Source organism: Puma concolor, chromosome A3, assembly GCF_028749965.1.
Source record: "Puma concolor isolate L17-30 chromosome A3, mPumCon1.1.hap2, whole genome shotgun sequence".
Taxonomy (NCBI): domain Eukaryota; kingdom Metazoa; phylum Chordata; class Mammalia; order Carnivora; family Felidae; genus Puma; species Puma concolor.
In genome coordinates, this window is record NC_141669.1 from 133,416,125 (window position 1) to 133,435,717 (window position 19,593).

General features: G+C 42.0%; 1 protein-coding gene across 3 annotated transcripts in view; it reads left to right on the top strand.

The window, feature by feature from the left end:
• Positions 1 to 19,593, top strand: part of DOK5 (docking protein 5) — a 154,682-nt gene that overhangs the window by 54,843 nt on the left and 80,246 nt on the right. For all 3 annotated transcript variants that reach the window (XM_086702530.1, XM_086702531.1, XM_086702532.1), the window contains one exon: positions 17,492 to 17,599. In XM_086702530.1, the coding sequence (XP_086558656.1) occupies positions 17,492 to 17,599 (108 nt within the window). The remainder of the gene's footprint in view (positions 1 to 17,491; positions 17,600 to 19,593) is intronic.

Sequence of the window (19,593 nt, forward strand, 5' to 3'; positions counted from 1 at the left end):
ACATTTTGTGGAATGCACAGTTTTAGGAAAAAATATGATTTTGTCATTGTTTCTTTTAAAAGACTGCCTCTCGGGGCGCCTGGGTGGCGCAGTCGGTTAAGCGTCCGACTTCAGCCAGGTCACGATCTCGCGGTCCGTGAGTTCGAGCCCCGCGTCAGGCTCTGGGCTGATGGCTCGGAGGCTGGAGCCTGTTTCCGATTCTGTGTCTCCCTCTCTCTCTGCCCCTCCCCTGTTCATGCTCTGTCTCTCTCTGTCCCAAAAATAAATAAACGTTGAAAAAAAAAATTAAATAAATAAATAAATAAATAAATAAAAAATAAAAGACTGCCTCTCGATATCATTTTCATGTTTGTATGCTAAATAACTTGGGCTTTTTTTTTTTTTTTTTTAACGGTCTGTCGCATATAGATGTTAAGGCTTGTCTGGAAATGTCAGGTCCATTATGAAATTCTGGAAATCTCTTTGAGTTCTGAGTGTGGCTTTTCCCCATTCATTTATTCACTCAGTCATTCAAAATAAAGAAATGAGAACCCAATGCTCTTCTAGGCCCTGAGGATTCAAAGTAATTAATATAAAATATGATTTTTTTTCTTACATTCCAGGGAGGAAGGCAGACCGTAAATATGCAGACAGATCAATGAGGGGGATTATTTCAGATACTGATTTGAAGTGAGCGTGCGTGGGGGACGGAGGGGGCGGGGCGTGCTGTAGATTTGGGTGGTGGGAAGGTGGCTCTGAGGAGGTGACGTTCAGGTCGATTGTGTGTGCACCGATGGTCTCAGTTGTTCCCCTGACCTTTACTCTGAACCTTTATTGTCCCGTCTGTCCTCTTTGACCACATGAGATGAAATATTAGCAAACTCGACATGAGCAGAGGCTTATTTAAAGCATTTTATACAGAGGCTGTAAAAAGCATTTACCTTCTGCTCTGGGACAGGCGAACACACATGCCTTTTCCTCTTCTCCTGCTAAGTACCACTAAAACCCCTGGACATTACGTGTCAATCAAACCTAAGGACCTGAAAGATGGAGAAAGCCAGACAGGCTGGGACCTCAGGACGCGGGAGCAGCACCGCGATGAGTTTCCTGGGTTTTCTTCTTGCCAGACTTGGAGCTGGCATAGCTCGCCAGTAACCCAGAAATGCCCGTAGGTACAGGTGAAGCAAAAATGCCCCAATGCAAAACCTTTCTTTTCTGGCCAAAGGATCAGAAAATGAGGCAGCCTAGCAATGCAGAAAACCTTTAGAAAATAACTACTCTATGTTAGGCAGACACCACGGAATAGACTGTGGCCACTTGCCAAGCCGTGTCAGCAAAGGCTAAGTAAGGATCCTAGACTTAAGCCCTTGTGACACTGGGTAGAGGAGTACAAACTTTTCTTATACCCTCTTAAGTGCTGTGCTTGAGAACTGTGAATTAAGCTGACAAAAGACTTATGGGAGAAAAGACATCCCAATGTCATTGCTATTTTTACATGCATGGGGACTTCACAGAAAAAGTAAAGATCCAAAGAAGTGGTTAGTCTGGAGTCTTATATGCCATTTTAACAGAGAGTAACAATTTGGGGAGAGGTGACTAGGAAACGTAGAGTAGATTGGGGCTGTGTAGTAAGGTTTGACTCATCTCAGACTCATCTCAGTGCTGTCTGGTCTTCCTGGGACAAGATGCAGAAACACCTTTAAAATACAGGTTTATGTCACCTTTAAAGGGAAATTTACGCCTTGCTCTTAGGCAGAAAGAGGTAGGGCAGACAGCTTTTCCTGTCTCTATTGTTTTCCACTTGCCTTCCGCTCAAAATAATCCTATGCCAAAGTGGCGTATTTTAAAGTCATATATTGCGATCCCCTTCAGCTGTAACATGGGGCTCTATGAGGTGGTATCTGTGAAGGCCAAGTCGGGAGCCAGGACTTCTTCCCCATCCATCGGTAATTAGTACCCCCCGCCCCCCCCCATCATGGTGTCAGTGGAGGCCCGTGAGAGAGTCAGGACTTTGACTGTCATCCAGTAGTAATGAGACCACTCCCAGTGCAGTGTCCGTGAACATCGTGTGAGGACACAGAACTCTCACCGACCCAAGTGTAATGAAGGGCCCCCTCAGGCATCAACAACCCCAAATAGGGAAGCTGGGTTTCTACAGCAGTAACAAGGAAGCACATTCTACCTCCCACCCCTTCCCGTATCAGAGTGGGGTTGGAGGAAGCCAGCTAAAATAGAAGGTTTAATTAAGATCCAGAAACTTAAAACACCCAAAACATCCACATTGCCACAACAACACGTACGTGGTGTACCAAGAATGAAGAAGACTTCAAAGCGTAGTTGTCGACACTGAGATGACGGGCATGCTAGGTTTATGTGGCAACGATATTTAAAAAACCGTAATGAAAATTCTCCAATGAGTAATTACAAACATGCTTGAAACACACACACAAAATAATAGAATGTCTCAGTAAAGAGCTTCCCCAAAAGAAATAAGATAGAGAGGAGAACCAAGTAGAAATTTTAGAACAGAAGATGCAGTATTAAAGTATCTGGTGGATGGGCTCAACAGCACTATGGAGGGGAGAGAGGAAAGATAGAACAACAGGAATTCCCCAGTTTGAACAACTGTGAAAAAAAAATTCACAGTTTCAGGAACCCGTGGAAATACTACAAAAGATCAAACAGTCGTGGCATCTGCGCCCAGGAGAGGAGAAAGAAGGTAGGACCAAAAAAGTACTCAAAAGAAATCATGGCTGACAGGAAATATGGCACAAGGACGTTCACTTGTCAAATGCTGAAGAAAGAGCCATCAACTCAGAAGCTTACACCTACGAAGTATCCTTCAAGAATGAAGGGGAAACAAAACCTTCTCAGATGAAGGGAGACTAAGAGAATTTGTCACCAGCATATCTACTCTAAAATAATTAAAGGAAGATTTCTAAACAGGAAAGGATAAGAGAAGGAATGGTGGAACATTGGGAAAGAAGAAAGAACTCGGTACACAAACATGTGGGTGAACATGGTAGGCTTTCCTTCCCTTCTTAAGTTTCCTAAATCATATTTTATGATTGAAGCCAAAATTATAACACTGTTCTGGTGTAGCTCTCGATGTACATAGAGTTTTGTTTTTTTTTAGATAATTATAAGCCAGAGAAGTCAACGTGAGTAAAGGGTGATAAGGTTTATCCCAAAGAAATGACGACTTCCCTTCCCTCAGAACTCTGTGTGTGAGTGTTTATAGCAGCTTTCTTAGAAAGACCCGGAGGCTAAAAAAGACCCAGCTCTTCCTCAAAAGAGGAAGCCATTGACTAAATGGCTCAACCAGCTGTGGTACGTCAATGCTGTGGAATATTACCACCTAGATGAATCTTCAGAGAAGCATGCGGAGTAAAAGAAGCCCAACCCAAAAGGATACACGCTGAATGACTGAATTTGTAGAACATTCTTGCGATGCCAACACGATAGAGATGGCGAGCGGATTAGATGAGGCTTAAGGAGGAGGTTGTACAGGAAGGAAGTAGGTGTGGCCATCAAAGAGCAAAATGAAGATCCTCGTCTTAAAGGAAATGTTCTGTGCCTGGATTGTATCGATGTCAACATCCTGGCTGTGATACAGTACTAAACGTTCTCAAGATGTTACCTTTGGGGGAAACTGATCAGAAATATACAGGATTTTTCTAGTATCTGCTGCCACGGAATGTGACTCTACTCTTATCTCCAGATAGAGACATGGATTAAAAATGAGAAACTTTTACATTTTTCTGCCCTTTCTTTTGGACTTTTTGCTTGCTCTGGGAGAATAAGCCCCAGCCTACCATTTGGAGAATCCAAGAACCACGTGGTACGGAGCTGAGTCACCCCTCGCAAAGTCAAGAAAATCCGAGACTTGACTGCTCGTGTGTGAATGAGACCATCCATGATGAACAGACAAAGCCAGGTCAGATCGGCCATTGTATCCATAAGGAATGATTCATGGTTATCGTTTGAAGCTGCTAAGCTCTGTTGTGAGTCTTCTGCAGTAATAGTTAAGTGACAGAGACACTTCACCGAAGACCTGAAGGTTGAAAGGAGGCAGCCAGGTGAACAGCAAGGGGAAGAAAGTTGTGGCAGGTTCTCCCGTCCTTTGTCAGAAGGGCATGTAACATTTTGGGGGCGTGTCATGAGTGAAGCAGGAAGTGGTGGGAGGTGAGGTCTAACCAGGTGGCCGCGGTTGGACTCTGTAGGACCAGGCTATGAAACTGGAACTTAGTGTTGGTGATTTGGGTTTGGCGATCACTCAAAGACTGCTCTGGAACTGGCTTTGGAAGCCACAATGAGATCATTTCTTTTTTAACTCCACCAAATACTTAGTGGGTACGTGCTACCAAATGACTTTGTTCCATAAATGTTGTCCGTGATCATTATCACCACGTGCCAGGCATTGTGCTGTGGGCCGGGAGACCTAATGATCTGTCTCTTCACACTACAAAGTATGCTTTGTGGACTGTGCTCTGTGCACCGCCGTTTCTTCAGTGTTGGGATAGGGCCTAGCATGTAGTACATGCTCAGTTAATAATCGCCAAATTTTTTTTATTTTTGGGAGAGAGACAGAGTGCAAACAGGAGAGGGCAGAGAAAGAGGGAGACTCCAGGCTCTGACCTGTCAGCACAAAGCCCAACGCAGGGCTCGAACTCACAAACCATGAGATCATGACCTGAGCCGATGTCAGAGGCTCAACCGACTGAGCCACCCAGGCGCCCCAATAATTGCAAAATTAATGAGTAAATGAAGAACCAAAATGTGTGTTGTCCTTGTTTGCATGCAGACCTAGATATAGTGAGCCACTGACTGCTCTAGAGGGCTCCCCAAGCAATGGAAACACTTTAAATGCACTAGTTCGGGGTGCCACCTGGGTAGCTCAGTTGGCTGAGGGTCAGACTGAGCCAAGCTCAGGTCATGGTCTCGCGGTTTGTGAGTTCAAGCCCTGCATCCGGCTTGTGCTATTAGCGCGGGAGCCTGCTTCTTCAGATCCCCTGTCCCTCTCCCCCACTAATGCTCTCTCTTTCAAAAATAAATGCACTGATTTATTCAGTTCTGAGAGCAGCCCTATGGGAAAGATGGTATTTTTCATTTAAAAATAGAATAAAATCTTATCTATAAAGGCTCATATCTACAATGTATACATAACTTCCTATTCGTTATGTTTGATAGTGTAATGTTTATATAAACCTAGATGTTGAACAGGCATAACAAACTCACTGCATCATCAAATTCCACATCGTCTCTACAAACCCTGGTGGCCTTGCAGGCTTGTTGAGCTCGGTCGGGGGAGCTCCGTACTCCCACTTGCTCAAACTAAAAATCTTGGAATCGTCCTCGACTCTTGCCTTCCTGTCCCCACACCCAGTGCCGCCCGTGAATCTCGCTGTTTCTGCTTTCCAAATAGATCCAGACCTGATTCTGACCACTTCTCCTGCCTTCCTCACTTCCGTCCTGGCCCCGGTCCCCACTCCCTTCTGCATGGCTTACTGGGTGACAGCCCCGCAGTGGTTTCCCTACTTCTGCCTTCAGACCCCTGCAGTCTGTTTACCGTACCTCAGGTCATATCCCTTCCCGTCCCTCTTCTCATCATTCAGGGGACAAAGCCAAAGTCTTTCCCAGAAGATCACGGGACCTGTACAGTCCGACCTGCTCTCACCGCCACCATCCCGGAATTGTCTGGACTTCCACTGGCTCCCTTGTTCTTCCTTCTGCCTGCGGGTGTCTCTGCTCAACACCCACTTGTTTCTTTGGCCTGGAGAAATGGGCAAAACGTATCTCTCAGTTTACTCCCTCTTCTCCAGCCCCTTCTAGGTGTTCGTTCAGGTGACAGTTTCTCTGAGAATTCCCCTGATTATTCCCCTGAAAATGCTCACCACTGGCCATTTCTGTCCACTCTTCCGGGTGCGTAATTCCTTATGACGTGATCGGTGTCCTGTAAGACGCATGTGTGCATGTGCATGTATCCCGTTGTCTTATCCATGACGTGTAAGCCCGGTGAAGGCAGTGGTTCCTTTCCCGTTTGTTTACAGCTGCAACCCCCAGTCAGTGCCTGGCAGGGGTAGGGGCCCAGTAAATATTTGTCCGATGAATTAATGATTGATTTCAGCACCCAGTGATGCCCATACAGCAGCTAAGATTTTCTGTCATTTTTAAAAGATTTTTTAAAAAATATTTTATTTAATTTTTTGAGAGCGAAGGAGAGAGAGAGAGAGAGAGAGCACAGGGAAGGGCAGGGAAAGAGGGGGCTACAGGATCCGAAGCAGTCTCTCTGGCTCTGCACGACAGCACAGACTTGGGGCTCGAACCCACAAACCGCGGGATCGTGATCTGAGCTGAAGTCGGACGCTTAGCCGACTGAGCCACCCAGGCGCCCACAGCATTTCTTTAGAATAGTTTGGCTTTTTTCCCTAAAAGGTTAGTTAAAAATAAAAGTAAATATACGGTTGCTGTATTTGTGTTTATTTCCATTATCTTACCTTCTGCTTTTTATTTTATCCGTATTACTCCTTTTGATCTCCTTTTCTGTGTTGTCTTACTTTCTCTTTTCATTACGGCTTTTAAGACCGGTTTGGAAAACTTATCCTTCAGTTTTCTTTTAGTGGTTCCGATAAGTATTAGCATGCATTGATTAAAAAAATAAATAAATAAAAGCCACATAAATGATTTGAAGTGCTTATGGCTTCTTCAGACAGTTCTTTTGTTCCTCTTCCTCTTCCTCTTCCTCACTCCTCGTCTCCCTCCCACCTGGTAGATCTGGAGAACAGAGAAGAATTGGAGGGGGAAGTCAAGGGGCACATAACTCTCTCAGTGTTGGTTCCCCCGACACCGGCTGGCTTTGTACTGACAACCGGAGGGGTTCCTTGGTGACGAGAACATTTGTGGCGGATATTGATTCCATGAGAATTTATTTAAGTCACATATTACTTGTTCGGTGCTTACTAAAATATGCATATCTGCATATTGACAAGTGAAGGTTGTATAAAGGAAGAAAGCCTCAAAATAAGGCCAACGCGGTAGGGAGGCTCTGGGTCTTGCAGGTGCTGGAATGTCTTAAGACTTTCTTTGGTTTTTACCCACAGGCAACAGGCAGCCACAGAATGCTTTAAACAGTGGATCGATGTGGTCAGGTTAGGGTTTTAAAGATCACCCCAGAAGCAGTGTAGGAAACGGAATGAAGTGCAGCCAAAAAGGAAGCAGGGAATCTCAGAACTCGGATGATGGTGACTCAGGTTAGGGTGGCGGTCCCCAGCAGAGCACTGAGGACATTCCAGGCTTTGCTAGAAGGAAAGTACACAGGGCTCGGGTTGCTGGATTGTGTTCAAAGATGGCTTTCCAAAACAGGTAATATCACGACTGTCATACAGATGAGGAGTGAACATGTTACAAATTCTGCTTTAACTCATTAGTTAAATGAAGGAATAATGCAGAATATTATGAGTAGTTTAAAGGGTAACCTGAAGAACCCACACATTTCTATATCTGGCAGCGTGAGATCAGGGTTGTTGGCAGTGGGGGAGGGAAGTCGGTTGAACCTATTCTGAACGGGACAGATGCCTCTTCCTGGACTAGAATTATGTTGCGTTTCTATGAGTTATCTACAATTTAGATGTAGAATAGCGCCCACAGAATCAGAGGCAGATAACCCTAGTGGTGTGTATGCTATAGAATGCACAGTTTTCCATTAAAACAGACATTTTTCCCAATAATTGTGTGTGTGTGTGTGTGTGTGAGAGAGAGAGAGAGAATGAGAAATAGTGGGGAAGAGTCAAGTATAGCCCACAATCTTCTTGCTTGAGCCCCTGGGCCCTATCTGTTGAGTGAATATGTATATACTGGAGTAGAAACAGATTAAAAAGCAGGAATAACCTACTTTTTAAACTTAATAATTTACTAATAGCATTTTCTATGGTATACATACTGTTACAGTATCATTTTTAATGATAGCAATTTCCAGTTTACAGATATGCCATAATGAATTAAATCAGCCCCTGGAACATTCAGAGTGTTTCAGTTTTTATGTGGAAGAACCTTTTTCCCCTATGTTGGCATATTTCCTTAATTATTCCCTTAGGGGGAAAGTTCCTGGAAGTAATGTTTCCAGGTCAAAGGGTAGGCATAATTCTGCCTCTAGAAAGACTGTGCTAATTTACCTCACCATCAGCAAAGGATTGACATAGCTAATTTATTGCCTGTGGGTGCTTTTTAAGTATTTTTAATCCTCTTTGTACAAATTTTATTTTATGATTAATTATCCTGTTCTTGCTGGTACTTCTCTTTGCAATGAATTTAAAATGTACCTTGCTACCCACCGTGAAGTCTTCTCCCAATTAGCATTTCTTTCCTTACAAGTAAAGGTATATGTAAATGATAGGCACGGAATCAGGTTGTTTACTCATTAAAATGTTTTTCCCTTTATAAAATACATAATTCCGAACCAGCTCATTATTTTTAGTAAGCTATCTTGTAGGTAGCAGCCTACAAGTTATGAAAGATGCGAAAGAACTCCTTTTATACACTTCGTCTGTCACCTTCTGAAATCCCATAATGATAGGGTCCTTTGTAGGACTGGAAAGTTGCAACCTGCTGGGTCTCGGAGACCATCCAGGTCAAAGTTCTCGGGGTGGAAGAATTTTGCAGACACTGGCAGGCAGGACAGAAGGTGAATTGTCTGTTTGGCTGATTCCCACCCCTTTTGGTCTTATTTAAAGGCTCTTCCTCTCGACCTCCAGACTGCATTATCTGGTACCACTTCCTGTGACTGTCGAGCTGTCCTTGGATAGTGGCATTTCCTTGACCTTGAAGTCCAAGGGGAGCCCAAGACTGTAGGAGGGCAGCCGGTTACTCTGGCCATGTGTCATCGGCCAAAGTGGAGGGCCGGGGGCTTCTGGAGAAGTGACTGGTTAGCCCCAGGTAGGCGACTGCACATGCCAGCGGGAAGCCACTTAGCCAACACGTTCATTCACTGCAGCCGTAACTAACTGAGAACGAGAGGCTGGAGGTTAGCAAGGCAGGGAAGGCAGAGAAAAACTGAGATACTTCTAATGTAGTTAGAAATACTTTGCACATTTGGATTTCTGGACTTCAGTCAAGGATGCTGAATACTTAGACACTTAAGGAGAGAGCGCGTGGAATTCTTTTAAAAGCAAACACTTCTTACAAACTGCTAGGATACCTTCGCATCCTAGATTAGGATGTTAAGATTCCAGCTGCAAACACAGTCCTTGAAAAATTATCACTGGAGATGAGCCCTTGGTGCTGGGGACCTTAACACCACAAATGCAGATGTCACTGTGAAATAGCTAAGCTATAAAGTCATCATCCAGATGAAAGAACATATGGTTACAACTCAGTTTCTCTTTTTAGATTGTGAGAAGCTTGAAAGTAAATTTCTTACAGACGGCTCGACCCTCAGCATAAGTTTGTGCCTCTCTAGAAGTCCAACTTCTCTGGGAGACGCCCGGGGGAGTGGTTAGGCGCTTGTTCTCCAGAGCCGGGCAAGCCAAGGTTGAAATCTTGGCTTTTTTTCTAGTATAGCTTCCTAAGGGCTGTCGGGGACAGTTAATTGAAAGAACACACAAAAAGGGGTCGGCACACTGCAATGCATGGGGGGAAAGTTTAGCTGGTTTGAGGTGTTAATATTGACATCCTGGATGAGCAGAGTATTGGATTTGTTTTGGAGAGTAGGGAAAAATTGGGTTACTATGTGAGAAGTGAGGCTAATTTAGCATTGTATGGCTGGGGGTAGATTTTTTTTTTTTTCCTGGCTGCTTGGAGTTTATTTTCCACTTGGTGCAAGCCACGTAGTTACGGGTATCAGGAAGGCTGGCATGTGGTTTGGAGAATAAAGAGTGGGGCTTGAGAAGAGTCGACAGGATTATAGAAAGGGGGTGTTGACAAAATGGAAAACCGACCTTTTCTTCTTCCCGAAGCGTTCCTTGACATCATAGAAAAAGATAATTGGCAAAAGCTAACTATATGCCAGGGCTAGAGATGGGACACTGTGTCTGTGCACGTGAGAGCTCTCTTCAGGACAGCATCCGAATTCATTGTAGAGTAGCGAATCTTGGACGGTGGACAGGACACGAAGTGTGGTGGAGGGCGTAGAAAAAGCATCAGGTCAACATTGTAACATAATTTTATGGAAGTGAAACTTGGGCCGATGGGGAGATGTGGATTATATAGAGATTCTCGCCTGGGGTACATTCCCTCCTCTCTTTCACTCAACAGGGACATGTCAAACAGATTTTAATGTTCATCAAAAAGTAACATGAGCTTAAACAGTTGAGAAATATGGAGGTTGGCAAACTGCAGCCGGGCCTGCTTCCTGACTTTTTAAAGAAAGTTTTATTGGAAGACATCCACACCATTCACTTATACGTATCCTATGGCTACTTTGATGCTATAATTACAGAGTTAGGTAGCTCCAACAAATATCTGTGATCATCAAAGACGAAAATATTTACTCTCCCTGGCCCTTTACAGAAAAAGTTTGTTAATGCTTGGAATAGACCACAGAGACCTAAATGGTCACATCTTACTTAGGCCTTCTGCTGCTTCTTGAGTATACACGGAGGCAGTATATAATTTCCATTTCACAGAACTGTTGTGACCAAGATTTGCTTTCTCTTACCTTTATAACTGTCCATGCATCCTCCAGAAGTTTAATTTGTGACGCTGTTGTTCAACTCATTGTGTTGGACTGCTAATGGAATTAGGAACTCGGGGCGCCTGGGTGGCTCAGTCGGTTAGGCCTCCAACTTCGGCTCAGGTCATGATCTCGCGGTCCGTGAGTTCGAGCCCCACGTCAGGCTCTGTGCTGACAGCTCAGAGCCTGGAGCCTGTTTCAGATTCTGTGTCTCCCTCTCTCTCTGACCCTCCCCTGTTCATGCTGTCTCTCCCTATCTCAAAAATAAATAAACGTTTAAAAAAAAATTAAAAAAAAAAAAGAATTAGGAACTCAAATTCTTAATTGTTTCAGCTGCTTTTTGGCACTGGAAATCTCGGTGAATTTGCCAGACTGTTCTTTGTTAGGGGAAGAAACTGGTAAAAGCGTCAGAGATTTGAAACCAGGGCTTAGCAATTATTAAAGATACCCAGTTTTAAAGCAAGGAAAGACAATGGGGAAAAAATAGAACAAATCATATATGGGCTGGTGACAATTAAGGCTGAAAATTAGGTGTCCTAAAACCACCACCAACAGCTAGCAAGTGCACACTAAGGAAATTGTCACATAACTGCTAATCTCGTGTCTATCCACCCAGGTTGTCAGAACTGTGTGATGTACTTATCTTTTTAGGTTCAGCAGTGGCTTGTGCGGATTAACTGGTCCAAATCCGGAACTTGGAAGATATTCACAAAGCCTCATATTTTTCAAGAGTGCAATCATAGATCAGCGTACATTCATCTGTAGGAGTGGATCTGACTTTGCTCCCCAGGGGACATTTGGAAATTTCTGGAGATAATTTTGGTTGCCAACTGGATGGGGGGAGTTTGACAGAGGCCAGAGATGCTGCTAAACAGCCACATCCTAAGTGTGCAGGATTCCCCACCCCCAGCCCACTATAAAAAGTCACCTTGCCGGGGCGCTTGGGTGGCTCAGTCGGTTAAGCGTCCAACACTTGGTTTTGGCTCAGGTCACCATCTCACGGTTTTGTGGGTTCGAGTCCTGCATCAGACTCCACGCTGGCAGTGCAGAGCCTGCTTGGGATCATCTGTCTCCCTCTCTCTCTCTGCCCCTCCCCCACTCACGCTGTGTCTCTCTCTCTCTCTCAAAATAAATAAATAAACTTAAAAAAATATCACCTTGCCTAAAATGTCACTAGTGCTGAGATTATGAATCCTTGATGCACAGGAGGCAGGATACTTCACCATGGGACTTATTCCGTCATCCGGTTTTCTAACAGTGTGTTTATCGTTAGGATTATCTGTTCTTTATGGGTAGTGAGAACTACACATAGCTATTATTGTTGGGATAAAAGTTTCCTCTTTTAAATAAAAAAAATTTAGTTAAAAACCAGTTGAAAGAAAAATGTTAAGTAAAAAAAGTACCACAGATGGTAAGTAGATGTGTTATATAAAATATGGAGATGGTTGAATGAATTAATTTTACGGAAAAACGAAACCTGCGTGGGGTTGTTCTCAAATTGTCATCTTTTTCACAATGTCTGTGTGTTACTCCAGCTAGTCACACGTTACCACGTGCGGTGAGGCCTATTCCATTCCCTTTAAACAATGCTGAGATATTTAGGGTAAGGTTTAAAAATTTTTTTTTTAGTTTATTACTTTATTTTGAGAAAGAGAGAGTGAGAGCGAGAGCGAGAGAGCACAAGCAAGGAAGGGGCAGAAAAGGAGGGAGAGAGAGAGGACAGTGTGTTGTCCCACCCCGTGAACCGTGAGACTGTGACCTGAGCCAAAGTTGGACGCTTAACCGACTGAGCCACCCAGGCACCCCATTCAGGGTAAGTTTTCAATCCTCAGGTACCAGGGGCTTTTCCAGGGCTCTTAGGACTGAGAGTGTTTGGCGGTGAAGTTGAGAGTTCACCAAAGCTTAACAGAATTGTTTCTGCTTCTGTGTCTCTCTTCTCCTCCAGACAGCATCTCACTCCGCTGCCTGAGGCCACTTCAAAGGCCTCAGCGCCACTTGTGGGAAAGTACACATCTCCGAGGCCCTCATCGCGGAGCATTTGTTGGAGAGCTCTTGGTTGGCAATCCCAAGTGGGAAGCATTGTGTTGTCTGAGCCTTTATGAATATTTATGGCCTTGGTTTGCAAATTACAAATAAAATACCTGGGGAACATGTTAAAGAGCAAATTTGTCTAGCCCCACCCCAGGAGGTTCTGAGTCAGTAGACCTTGGCTAATGTCTAGGAATCTACATAATTAACAATTATCTTGAGTGATGCTGGACCAGCTCTGAGAATCACTGGTGTGTGATGGAGAGCGGATTAGCAAATGGCCTTGATTGCACGATTATTCTCAACTTTTGCATTCGTTTTGTACCATGTGCTTGCATGTCGCAAAATCCCGACCTTCCTTTTCATAAACCAAATTCAGATTTTCCTTCTCTCCCTAAGAACCGTGATGCAATCTATTCCAATGGCAATGCCCCAACCAGTAGTTGCGTGTGAATTTAGAGAATAGTATTTTTGCAGTTATTCGTGACATTGTCCTTACTTCTTAACAAAACAGAAGAAAAACAAAAAATGAAAAAACAGAAATCCCCCGAGGGATTTCGGCATGCTGAAATTGAGGAGTCTTTAGCTTCCATTCAACAACCTCTGGACATAAGCCAGGAAACTACTGGTACAATTGTGAAGAAGATGATCGAGTATAAAAGAATCTTAGGAGTGGAGTCATTCAAGAGTGAGTCTGAAAGTTGAGGCATAATTAGGAAATGTGTTTACGTATCTTTCTTGGTGAAAACAGTTTTGATACAGTGGACGTATTTCTTGCATACCTAAGGCATGCTCAATTTCTAAAACATCTTCAGAGGTACGTACAAAAGAAAGGGGTTGCCAATAGTAGAATAACAGCCTGTTTTCCATACCCTATATTTGGACAGAGTGACATTTATCCCCACTGTAGTTACAGTCTTCTTGTGGTGGCCAAATTTTAAGGGAGACAGTTGTCTCATCCATTCTTCAGACATGAGTGAGATGTTGGTAAGACTTCTGTGTGTCAACCACACCACTGGAAATGTTAATTTTCATGGTGCGGGTCTTTACCCTGAAAAGGATTTTGTGTTCGAACTCTTACCAATCAATGGCTCTTACAACTTGGCTTCTTAAAGTTCCTTAGTCCATTGGTTAATTAGATTGTGGTCGGATAGCAACAGAAAGAAAACTGGCAAATGTAGATAAATGCTATTAGATTAGGTTGTCATTTTAAGATTTTGCTTAAATATCTCTACATTTTTCCATTGAAAAAATTTTAAGTGTTTCATTTTGAGATAATTATAGATTGGCATCCAGTTGTAAGAAATATTACGCAAAGATCCTGTACCTTTTCCCCAGTTTTACTGATTGGTAACATCTTCAAAGCTATCATGCAACATCATAGCCAAGATATTGACATTAACACAGTCAGGATACAGGACAATTCCATTGCTGCAGGGATCCCTTATGTTCCCCTTTTGTCGACAAAGCTACTTCCCGTCCCCAGCCCCTGACAATCATGGATCTGTTTTCCATTTCTGTCATTTTGTCATTAAAAAATGCTATAAATGCGGTCCTACAGTATGTAACCTTTTGGATTTCAGTCCCCTCCACCCACCCCCTGACCTGCTCAGCATCATTATCTGAAGACTCATTCAAATTGTTGCAATATTGCTAGTTAAATTGTTTTTAGAGCTAAGAAGTGCTCCATGATATGGATGTACCACATTAGCACGTTGAAGAATATATGGGTGCTTCCAGTTTTGTGCTGATACAGATCAAGCTACTATGAACATTTATGTTCACATTGTGTGTGTGGGGGGGGGAGGGGGGGCGGGGATGTTTGCATTTCCCTGGGATGGATTCTTAAGAAAGCAACTGTGGGGGCGCCTGGGTGGCACAGTCGGTTAAGCATCCGACTTCAGCCAGGTCACGATCTCGCGGTCCGTGAGTTCGAGCCCCGCGTCGGGCTCTGGGCTGATGGCTCGGAGCCTGGAGCCTGTTTCCGATTCTGTGTCTCCCTCTCTCTCTGCCCCTCCCCCGTTCATGCTCTGTCTCTCTCTGTCCCAAAAATAAACGTTGAAAAAAAAAAAAAAAAAAGAAAGCAACTGTGGGTTATGTTGCTTGTTTAGTTTTTAAAGAAACTGCCCAGCTGTGTTTCAAAGTTCTTGTATCATTCTACATTTTCACCAGGAAAGTATGAGACACCTAACTTCTCTATATCCTTTTCAGCATTTGGTTGGTGGTATTATCGTTTTTTTTAATTTCAGCCAATCTGAGAGATGTGTAGTGATATTTCACTGTGGTTTTAATTTACATTTACCTGATGACTAATGATATTGAACATTTTTTTCATGTGCTTCTTCATCATCTGTGCTTCCTTATTGGTGAAATGTATGTTTATAAACATTTTTTTTAACTTCTGTTTTGTAATTGGATTGTTTGGTTCTTTACTATTGAATTTTAAGAGTTCTTTATATATCTAGATACTAATCCTTTGTCAGATATGCAGTTTGCAAATATTTCCTCCCATTCTGTAACTTGTCTTTTCATCCTCTTGACAGTTTTTCACAGAGCAAAAATTTTAAGTTCTGAGGAAGTACAAATTGGCAAGCTTTTCTTTTATGGATTGTGCTTTTGGTATGCAGTCTAAGAATTCTTTGTCCAGATGATGATCCCAAACACTTTTTTCCCCTAAAGTTTTATAGTTTTGTTTTATATTTAAGTCCATTTGAGTTTATTTTTGTTTAAGGTGATTGTTTTAGGTTAAGGTGTTTGTGTGTGTGTGTGTGTGTGTGTACTTTTTTTTTTTATTCCTATGGATGTTCAATTATTCCAGTGCCATTTGTTTAAAAGTGTACCTTTCTCCACTAAATTGCTTTTCCACTTCTGTCTCCATGTTTTTACATCTCTTAAGTTCAGTGACTGTGCAAGATGAAAGCCAATAACTGATTTTAATTGCACTATTTTACTGATACCTCTGGATATTTAGGAAATAACAGTTCTCTTTCATTTAATTTGCAATATTAATTTTTATTAAACACAACAAAAACAAGCCAGAAAACCCCACTTTTATGCACTTTCTCATGTCATTGGAAATTCCTTCTGAAATTTGTTTCAAATGAAATACCTATGTTATCCTTATAGATAGATAACATACACATTATTGGTGGCACATAGTGTATTATATATATTATTCTATTTATTGTTATTATAAATAATAATGCTAGGATTATATTATACATTCAGCAGGCTGAGGCACACATCTTACCCTCTGTGTTCAGAGCAAAACTTCAAAGTGGAGTGGATTTCATTTTCTTTTTACTATCCCAAACAAAACGATTAATGAATGTTTAGTTCACCCAGTGAGCAGAGAGAAATGGAATCTACTCAGCATTGAGGATAAATAGTAGCAAACCTGAATTCTTCATCCATCTGCCAGTTACTAATAAAATAGTAGGATGCATTTTCAATGGAGTATGGTTTGAATGACCAAATGTTTTATGTGGACTTTTTTTCTTCTTACTAGCTCCAAGGTTCTTAAACTTCGTAGTGCATAAAATTCATTTATGGGTTGACTATACAAAACCACCTAAATATGGTACATACTTAGAAGATGATTTAAGGATCAGGGAGATAACTGTGATTGAGTAGTTACCCACCTGTCTGCCCTTGAATGCAGAATTCCTCCTTCAGTGTTGGCCTGCATTTGGGCTCTTTCGTTAGGATAGATTCTTAGTCTCTTCAGGTTCTTTATATCTGTTGTCAAATTGCCTTTAGAGGTCACCAGCAGAGTAGAAGAGTGCCACTCAGATCTCTTCCATCAGTGAATATTACGATGAATATGAATCCTTATTAATTTTTAGGTTAAAACATCTCATTTTATTTTGCTTTTGGAGAACATTGTTGTTCGTATACTCATTAGCTCTTTGCACTTTCCTCTCTGTGGCATGACTGAAATTTTGGTGTCTCGTTTAGTATATACTGGTTATTTTAATCAGGGAAGCTTTGGTTGCTAGAATCAGAACTCCATTCAGCCTCTGTCAATTAAGAGTGCTGTTGACGGTGGGGAAGATGGTTTCTAAGAAAATCAAGGGAAGGGCTAGATCACAAAGTCAGCAGCAGAAAGATGACAGAGAACTAAAATGTCTCTTCTGCCTGGAGTAGCAATCACCTAGTTCTCTGGACCAGGTTCCACTGCCTACCTGTCAGGCACATGATCCAACATGGTCACCAACCTCAGTTTATAACCTATGAGTATTGACCTCTTAACTCAGACTGCTCTTCAGTCTGAGTAATCTTTAAGCCTCTGGGTTGGATTTTCTGAGGGAGAATCTGGTTGGTGTTAATCAGTCATTTATTAGTTAGTCCAGTGTCTGGCCCACTCCTGACCATCAGTTGTGAGGATTGTCATATGACATATAAGGGCTTTCTGTTGGACTGTCAGTGAAACCTTCAGCATATATTGGGCCTATGAGTTCCATATTTAATTGCATTTGAAATGAGAGCACATGCCATGAATACCTATGCTATTTGCGCTGATTTGAGATTTTTATCTCTGGGACTTTTCCTGAAATGTTTCTACTGATACTGTTATTGAAATGTTAAGAAATTTGCTTTCAAATACTCATTTTCATTTGATTCCAGTAAATGAATGACATAATACACCTGTTGTGGAAACAATTTCGGGTTTAAAATTTTTATTTTCCCAAAGTAGCATCACACTTACGGCTTATGAATACTTTACAGGTGAAAACATCAAAGAGAAAACATTTAAATGCAAATGTAAGTGATATCTGAGTCACTGATGCTGAACTCTGTCTTTGTATTTCCTTCCAGATATATCAGCGATGCTGGCTAGTATTCAAGAAAGCTTCAAGCAAAGGTCCAAAGAGACTGGAGAAATTTTCTGATGAACGTGCTGCATATTTTAGGTGTTACCATAAGGTAAAACTTGATTGTTGTAACTTTCTAGAAATCTGTTCAGAAGTAGGTAAACTTGAGTTCATTGAATCTGAAGACTTGTTGAGATTATTTAACAAAGGTGCAAATAAGGCTTTTCCCAAGGACAAAACATCTTTAAGTTACTATCTACTTGTTAATTGTTTAAAGTAATTGACTAATGTAAAGTCACTCTTCTGGTTTCCTACTATTTGTTGATGCTTTCCAATCTCTACTGTAGAATTTACCAAGTTCTTTTGTAAATGCTCGATTTGCATAGTAAACTCAACTCCCAATGTTGAAGCCCCTTTAAGGGTAAAGACAAGGTCTCTGTGCTTTTAGCACATCTAGTGCCCTGATGCAGATTAGATCCTCATTCAGTGATGTGGAGGGAGGAGAGGAACCTGGAAAATGGGTTGGTGAAGGAAGAGGAAGTTCTACTCATTAGTTTATTTTTTTAAGCTTGATGACTAAATTTAATTCAGACTTGCAGTTTATCTTTTGTTCGTTCTTAACTTTTTTTAAGTTTATTTATTTATTTTGAGAGAGAGAGTGAGCAGGGGAAGGGCAGAGAAAGAGGGAGAGAATCCTAAGCAGGCTCCACACTGTCAGTGCAGAGCCCGATGCCGGACTCGAATTCACAAACTATGAGATCACGACCTGAGCCGAAACCAAGAGTTGGATGCTCAACCAACTGAGCCACCCGAGAACCCCCAGCTCTGCAGTTTAAATAGTGGTAGTGAGGTCTCCTCACTAAGAATAGTAATTGTGTATTAAAATACATACTTCAGAAGTAGCAAGTGAAGGAAAAAAAAAGGCATACTTGGATTTATAAATTAGGCCTGTCTTTCCCTCCACAGGGCAATGTTCTTCATGGCCCTTGTTAGTGGGCAGCCTCTGTATTTTCTCTTTTCATGGAAATATGTAAAAAAAATGCATGGTTAACTTCTTTTTCCCCAAGGGGCTGGTTATTTCCATGTTTGGAAAATACTATTCTTGTCTACAGAGGAATTATGTTCATTGTTATGATAGAGCATTTTAATTGTGTTAGTTTTCTATCTTGAGATTCGTTTCCTTTTTCGGTGAGCTTTTATCAGGAGTGAGTCTACTGGCCATTTAAAATTTTACGTGCAACCAGTAGATTCATTAGCACAGAAATTTGGTTATAGGTGAAGGAGAGTGGATAATCTTCCCTTTTTAATGCAGATTCTCCACAGGTGATGACTTTACAAGATCTTATTAAGGGCCTATGTTGACACCTTGGTTTATCCAATAATGAAAAGCCATAGGGCAAGCTGTATTCCTTCTCAATTTAGAGAAATAAAGCATATGCTTTATAGGCACATCTGTACATACATAAGGAAAGAAAAAGCACAGAGCAAGACTTTGGGATAAGTAGGGAAAGGAGTCAACAGTAGCATTTTCCATGTGTTCCATTTCCTCACCGTCTCATCACAGAGTTCCGTATTCCAAGGTCAACTTCATTCCCAGCCTACATTCTCTATAAGGGAGAACAGAAGGAAACCTCTTTATGAACCTGGAATTTCCCCCACCATTTATGTTCCATATGCCAGATATTTCCACTATTTCGGATAATGGTTTGTGTCCTTAGGCAAGAGTTGTTGAGTTGCAAATCTATTAGTTAGGAGTAGTGATCCCTGAAGCCATTGATAGCATACCTTTGAATGCTGGCAAATAATCTTGAGCCAATCTCACAATTTCTGGAACGCCAGAAGCTACTGGTGTGCAGACATTTTGGACCAGATGTATTAGGTCCCAGTTATTCCACATGTATCCATTGTCTACCTAAAAACAAGATGGCGAACAATGATACAGAAATGGATTGCTTCATTTTCACTTGAGAGGCCTTGCCTTAAAGGAAACTCAGAATGCCCAAGGCGGGGTTTGGTTTAGCTATAGGACAAAAGCAGAGTCTTTTCCATTTTTTCCCTTCCTTAACTGGCACTGATACCTTCTCTCCACCTTTCAGATCATCAAAC